The sequence below is a fragment of the Acyrthosiphon pisum genome, chromosome A2, assembly GCF_005508785.2.
Source record: "Acyrthosiphon pisum isolate AL4f chromosome A2, pea_aphid_22Mar2018_4r6ur, whole genome shotgun sequence".
In the NCBI taxonomy this organism is placed as follows: Eukaryota; Metazoa; Arthropoda; class Insecta; order Hemiptera; family Aphididae; genus Acyrthosiphon; species Acyrthosiphon pisum.
Genome location: NC_042495.1, coordinates 31,799,817 through 31,807,576, shown reverse-complemented (window position 1 = coordinate 31,807,576; position 7,760 = coordinate 31,799,817). Strand labels below are relative to the sequence as shown.

Here is a 7,760-nt window from a genome sequence, read left to right as displayed (position 1 = left end):
AATTTTCTTTGCTTTTCCCGGCGCTTTTGAAAACTACTGGGAAATTTAAATTTTGACCTCCCCAATGCACCAACGATATTCTTTTTCTGATCTAACAAGATACTGAAGTTGAAATCGTAGCATTATTTCGACTACTTATCGTGTACAGACACAAAAAAAACACATCATTGTAAAATCAATATATTCATCGTTCCACTCAGAATCTAAAAGCGAGCAATTACTTACTTTAGAAGTTTTAAAGAACTGATTATATGTTTTAAGTTTATTACAAATATAAAATTGTTTTCCTGTGTTGAAGTATCTAATTTCATCCGAATTTGAGCATAAAATAACTATAAATACTTACGTGGAACCTTGTTTTAATTAAATTTCAATACTCAGCAATAAAATTTGAACATTATATACATTTTGACACAATGAATAAAATTGCATTGACATTTATAGAAAAATTAAATGATAAAATAAACATATGGTGTAAATTGTGTTAATATAACGACGTATCTACAGTTAATCGTTTTTGAATTTCAACAAAATAAGAAAATCACTACATGAGGTTACGAGTGAATACTAAATACCCAATGTTGTACAAATTTGAACTTCAAACGCTCATAAAAATAAAGAAAAAATGTTATGCATTTCTAGCTCAAAATGATTTGCACTTTTTCGTGATTTTTAGTTTTTACGTATTTGGTCAAAATTTGAATTTAAATGCTATATGAAAAAATGTTGACTGTATTTGTAATATTTTTCAACTGCCATTGTAGCAATATATTAGGAGCCTCTTAGGAGCTAAGATAAACATTCAGTCAAAATTTCATGTATCTACGGTCATTTTTTTTAAAGTTACACCAAAAACAAAATTCAATTTTGTGAAAAATCGATTTTGCGTAAAAATTCCCGTTTTTCCTTAATTTTTCTTTTGTTTTTCATGTCGCTTTTGAAAACTACTGGGAAATTTTTACTTTTGACCCCCCAAAGTACCAACTAGATTCACTTTCCAATCATAAAAGTTGCTGTTGAAGAAAACCGAAGCAGTTGTACTGTCCTAAAAGGTGATGACAGACACAAAAATAAATAAAAAAAATTAAAAAATTAAAAAAAATAAAAAAAAAAAAAAAAAATTTTTTCATTGTAAAATCAATACATTCATCGTTCCACTCAGAATCTAAAAGCCTAAAATTAGGATCTCATAAAAAGCTAATTTGAATAGAATTAAATTTTAATAAAAATAAATCTTTAGAAAAAAAAATAAAAAATTTAACTTGTTGAAAAAATCTGAATTCGAATAATATATAGGTTCTTGAAAATAAAATGGTTTTTTTGAACGATCGCACGATAAAGTTCGATCCCAAGGATGATAATCTTACATTTCGTTTATGTAATTAACCCGAATTATTGTCTTTATTCTATAATCGAAAATTTAAAGACGTGCTGGTATATAATACAACTAATAACGATTTTGAATTATTGCCACTTTCCTATAAAATGGAAAAGATAAAGACGTGCTGGAGTGTTACTCAATATATCTACTCTAGAAATGAGTATCTATATATGTTAAGGAGTAAACGTTATTAAGATTATTATACTTGCGAAATGTGCATATTCAAAAATATGGGAAAATTGAATGGATTAATTATAGGATTATATTCTTAAGAATACTTTTTCAGTTAATTATTGCACATATGTTACTATATACATAAAATATTGCATATTTTATATTTTTTAAATTCCTTGTAAGATTGTTCCAAAAAATAATTTTATGATCATTAAAAATAAGTTAATATTGTTCAATTAAATTACATCTACTTTTTAAATACAATTGAATGCATCATAATATGTAACCATTTTTCAGGTAATCTATAAAATTCTATCGGGTAGAACTAGTTTAAATTCATTATCTAAAACATCAGTTAATTTTTCACCATATTTAGTTTTAATAAATATGAAGGACGATATGTGTTTCTGATTTCCGCTTCGCTAAATTTTACAAATTTTAAATTACTTTTGTTTTTAATTATGTGTTTTAAAGTCTTTGAGAATATTTGTGACGAATATATAAATTAATTGAGAATAATAATTATATTGAGCGGCACACGGATATCCAATTCGTCTTGAGTTCTTAAATATTAGGTATAATATTATAATATTATTTTACTAATTGTATAATAAGTTTATTTTTCAGATAATCCCAACTTGAGCAGAATCCGGCATCCACGAACAGTTAACACCTGCAATAAAATTCTATAGATTTATTAGGAATATGTTATATTATTTGGGCTGCACATACTCAAGAATATTTGTCTTAAAATATTTTATTTTTTAAATTTTGCGATAGTACCTATATCTTAAGGGATGCTAATCAAATACTAAGTTACCAAATTTAAATCAAATTTTAATAATGCGACAATTATAACATTTTAAAATGATATTACTTAAATTATAAGAGATATTTCAAGTTCCACAGCACCAAAAACTTCACCGCTAGTTCGATCCCAGGGATGACAAAACTCAACACACATAAATAAAATCTCTGTTTTTAAAAATTGTATAACTTTTAAAATCTAAAGCATTATGCACACAAAAAATATTGTAAAAGATATTCGAGACTGGAGTGCAGTTCAATTAGGAATGGGAACATAATAGCTTAGGAATGTCAAATATTTTTTAATTTTTTGGTGCACCACGAGTGCTAGAAATAACTTTTCCCAATGCATTAATTCAAAGTCAAAATATTTCAGATTAAAAATTATTTTTCAAAATATTTTTTAGATTATTAATGCAATTTAATTTTTTTGGATATTTTTTTAATTATTAATGTGATTCAATATTTTTGAAAATATATCAATTATTAATGCAATTAAATTTTAATTATTATTTTAATTTATTATTAATACAATATTCCCTTAAATATTTTAATCATTAATATAGGTATCATATTTTCCATTTAAGTATAACTCCGATGTGAAATATAATAGAATGTTCATTTTTACATTAAACATTTTTGATTTTAATTCTTTATAAGTCTCCCTCATAGTATCATAGTGTAAAATCGTTTTCAAAGATTTTTGGATTTTAATTTTTAATAGAACAATTCTATTAGAAAATAAGTTAATATGTCTAACTGCAAACACTATATTGCATTTCGATTTTAATTATTAATATCATATGTTTTGTAAAAAATATTTTTGGGAAATATTGCATTTCAATTTTAATTATTAAAATCATAAATTTTGTGAAAAATATTTTGGGGAATTTTGTATTTCGATTTTAATTATTTATATCAAAAGTTTTGTAAAAAATATTTTAATTATTATTGCATTTCAATTTTTGATTATTCATAACATCAATTTTGCAAAAAAAATATTTTAATTATTATTGTATTTTGATTTTCTGATATTTTTGAATATTGTTTTATTTTTGATCTTTTATTGATATAAAATGAGGAGGGCCGGGAATGGTACATATATACTACTGGTACTTACTGGAGTTTTGCTATTTAGATGTTAGATCATAGTAAAGTATGTCATACTTTTTATATTGTTTTATAATACATGTCATAAGCGAAATTTATTAAGCTTTCTTTTTACCTATTTCAAACATTTCCAATATTTTGCGAGTTATTAACAGTTATTTGATACCTATACTTTTAAATTTTAACCACACTTTATAGAGTTTATAATCCAATCCTTATTCCTATAGATTCGATGTTATTATGAGATATTTTATGATTTACTTCGCAGTTCCATCGAATTTGGTGTTTAAATATTTCTTAGAACATATTATATGTGTGTTACGTTTATACGTCCTTAAACTGCAGGACCCAGGTCGATGGACATTAGTTATTCGTTATTACCAGGGTTGGGATTTTATAGCATTTGCATATTTCTTTTGAAATGCTTAAAAAATAGCAGAGTAAGCTAAAAAATGAGTTTCGTAATACATAGAACTCAAATTAAAAATTTTATTTTGTTTTTTTTTTGCATATTTTGCGGTTTTTTAGTTTACAGTGCTTTTTTTGGACTTTTTGAGATTTTTTTGCATTTTTGCATGTTTTGAATCAAAATCGGTCATATTTTATGAAATTATATTTTAGTAAACGTGTTTTTGGATTTTTGTCAATCGTATTATTACGATAATTTCGTATTAGGTATTTGGTTCTAACTTCTAATTTTTTTTATCTGCTGATTTTTTTTGGGTTTTTTTGTCGATTTCTACTGCGATTATTAATCGCCGATTATCAACAAATGAGCGTTGAATGCGTTGTATAGTCAATTAATTTGGATTCCAATCAGAGTGACTAAATTATTTCAAATCTTAAGTAAATACCTATAACAATTTGTAAGTGATTAAAAAAATATTCATTATAAATTTCCTATTTTTGCATATTTTGTTGTTTTTATTGCATATTTTTAGCACATATTTAGCGATATTTAAGGCAATAATATTATAACGCATATTTGTGCAATTTTAAGTGCTATAAAATCCCAATCCTGGTTATAACTTTAATTTAATAAAAAACATATTGCATACGAGTCTGCAATGAAGTACCACATTTTATGTTTTTGCTGTCGTTGCTATCATATGTAGCACATACTTAGGTAATATTTATAGGGTAATTGATAAGCGCGTATATCGAGTTCGAGTCTCGGATGAGAAAAATGATAATTAGCAATTTTTTCCGTAACGGTTTCGTAACGCTTTATGTAACGTAACGTAAAAAATTTCCACTAGCCTTAACACAATTATTGAAAATTAGATTTAGCAATACTCGGGGAAAGTAAATTACTATGGACGTTTTAAAACTTGACTTAACGAAGGGTATTATCTTCCGTATAGTCGACTTACAGCACTTTGGTATCCGGAGGTATGCGTTCGGGAATCCGATCCAGTTCCTCGAAATTGCAGTTGATATAAGCTTCATCACACCTGCATTTGTCCGGGCACTCGGCAGTGACCAATGTAAACGACGACAAGGAGAACGTAAACAGCAAAAGTAGCAGCACCATAGTCCTTCGTGAAACAGCGGCGGCGGCGGCGGCGTCTTGATACATCGGCCGAGTCATCGCTCGGACTGGTTGCGAAGCACACTACACAATCGCACTTGCCGCTGCGTAACGTAATAGAAAATATACAATATCGATCAATAGCGAGCGCGATCTGTGTTTTTAGCGTGATATTTTATTTCATTGAATATTTTTACTCTCCGAGGAAAAAATTGGAAAACTTTAAAAACTCACTTGAGTGCGATCCCTCTGATATACGCTTACCACCAGTACCAACAAGTAGGTTAAGTATAGCTGTATATTCCAAGTAGTAAATAGTTATCTCAAGAAGGGAAATGTGATGTATAATATAATACATAATACTTATTATTATCTAGTGGATTTTTTATTATTTTTTTTTATGTAGCTACCTATAGCTATTATTAAAGTAAATAAATTATTTTAATAATTTTAATAATATAAATTATTATCGATAACGTTAAACCATATTACTAAATGAACTAATAATAATGGTTGAAAATTATATATTTGTCTGTAATCAGTATGTTAAGAATGATGTATAATATAATACATAATACTTATTATTATTTAGTGGATTTTTTATTAACTTATTATTATATACCTATCTATAGCTCTATATTAAAAAAATGTAAATAAATATATATAATTTTAAATAATTTTTATGCAATACTAGCTGAACCCATGCACTTCGTTGACCGTAAAACATTGCGGTAAAGCACGATTGAGCATATGCGTTTTTAGTAATACGATTGAGCATAGAATATTTTATGCGATGTTAACACATTTTTATTTTTTTATTATTTTTTTTAATTCCTACCATATTTTGATTTTGTAATTTTCATAACTATTATTATCATTATTATTATCAATTATTATTATCAATTCATAAGTAACCAGTACAAGGTACAAGGTTAGTAGTTTATTGTTATATCAATATCAATAAAAAAAAGTAAAATAATAAGACATTAAAGATCATTAATCAAGCTTTTTTGTATTGTAATTAATAATTATCAGCAAAAAAACACGAACTAAGGTATAAGTCTATTATTAGTCCGTGGCAAAAACCTATTCCAAGGATGGCAAAACCAACACACGAGTGCTCCAGGTGAAACGCGAAAAAATTAAAATATTTTTATTGTATATAATATACGTATAATTTTTATTTTTAATAAAAAAACATCACAATGTATATTATATTAATATCTAAATAGCTACAGATAAAATTGAATATTCGTTGTTGGCTGATAAATAGTACTTCTTTTTATAATTTAATGACACACTCAAAAAAAAATAAAAGTAATTCTTAAACGTAGCGTCAAAATAATTTTCCGCCCCTGGAATAGGTCATTTACTTTTATGCCATGATTATTCGCCCAACATTCGAAATAATATTATATTTAGAGAAACAATATAATGTGTACCATGTACCTATCTAACTCAGTAGGTAGACCTATATATTATTGTTATATACCTAATTTCATCATTCATTAACAAAATAATGTTAGATAATATGCTGTTATAAATTCTGAGAAGTGTTGATTAATGAGGGTCGATAGCATCATGACCCCCCCCAAAAAAAAAAAAATAAAAAAATAAAAAAAACATCAAGCTTAGTTCCATCGTGTTTCTCTAACAATTAATATAATATGTATAAATTACGTTTTAAAATTGTTTTCACACTAAAAATAATATTTTATGTAATATTGTGGTAGGAGAAATTAAGGCTGACAAGGCTTTATGGGTAGGAATGGTGGAGATTTTGGGTGAGACATGTATATTATTATATTGAACACGGTGTAACAGACCGACACGTAATGTATTTTACTTGAAGGAAGTGTGCATGAAATTGTCCTACTACTGTATTATATCTACCTAATGTTGTTCGGATAGTCTATATCAGAGGTTCCCAAACTTTTTATTGTACGACCCATTTTGAAAATTTTTTAACATATGGTGACCCACAATATCAATGAATGACCTTTTTTTTTTTTTTACCATACAATAGAAAATTAAACTATTTTATTAAATTTTATGTAATTACGAAAAAAAAGTATAATAAGTATATTAGTAATTTAATAAGTATATAATTTTAATGTGAAGGATGTAATTGTTTCCTATTTTTACGATAAAACTGAATTTGAACTTTGAATATCAACGAAAAGTAATAGATGATTATATTTTTGTATTATTTAAAAAAATAGCGTGACCCACCAAAAGTATAATCGCGACCCACTTTTGGGTCGCGACCCACAGTTTGGGAACCTCTGACTTAGACAGTCGACGGACAACCGAATGTAATTTAAGTTATTGAGCACTTAAAATGATGCTTATGTATCCTAAATAAGTAGACGTATTTACGATCTAATAATAATTAAATTATAGTAGCACGCTATTACACGATAATAGTCACAAGGGTTGTATAGTAAAGGAATATTTGTGTAAATAAATTAAAAGAAATGACAAAGTGAATTTGGTGAATAATGAGGGATAATTAATTATGTGGTCATACTGAGTGTTAGAATGATTCAATATACACATACGTCTGAGTTGATGTTGGTGGATACTCCTCTTGAACAGCAAAGAAAATGTATCGTGACGCTGACTGGCGTGTACGTTGTGCATCGGGTGATCTTGTGAAAAGACTTTCGGCGAGTCGATCCCGTGGGGTCCTTATATAGTGTGACTTTGGTGTGATCCCTTCATTTGGTGCATCGATGTCTGCGTTTACGTATTGAT

General features: G+C 27.0%; 1 protein-coding gene across 2 annotated transcripts in view; it reads right to left on the bottom strand.

Annotated features, from left to right (window-relative positions):
- LOC100570096 (leucine-rich repeat and immunoglobulin-like domain-containing nogo receptor-interacting protein 2) overlaps positions 1 to 5,374 on the bottom strand; it is a 21,040-nt gene extending 15,666 nt beyond the window's left edge. Inside the window, exon 1 of one of the 2 annotated variants that reach the window (XM_003244567.4) lies at positions 4,846 to 5,374. In XM_003244567.4, coding sequence (XP_003244615.1) covers positions 4,846 to 5,063 — 218 coding nt within the window. In that variant the 5' untranslated portion in view covers positions 5,064 to 5,374. The remainder of the gene's footprint in view (positions 1 to 4,845) is intronic. The other variant, XM_029490894.1, reaches the window with a different exon arrangement.
- Positions 5,375 to 7,760: the final 2,386 nt, after the last annotated feature.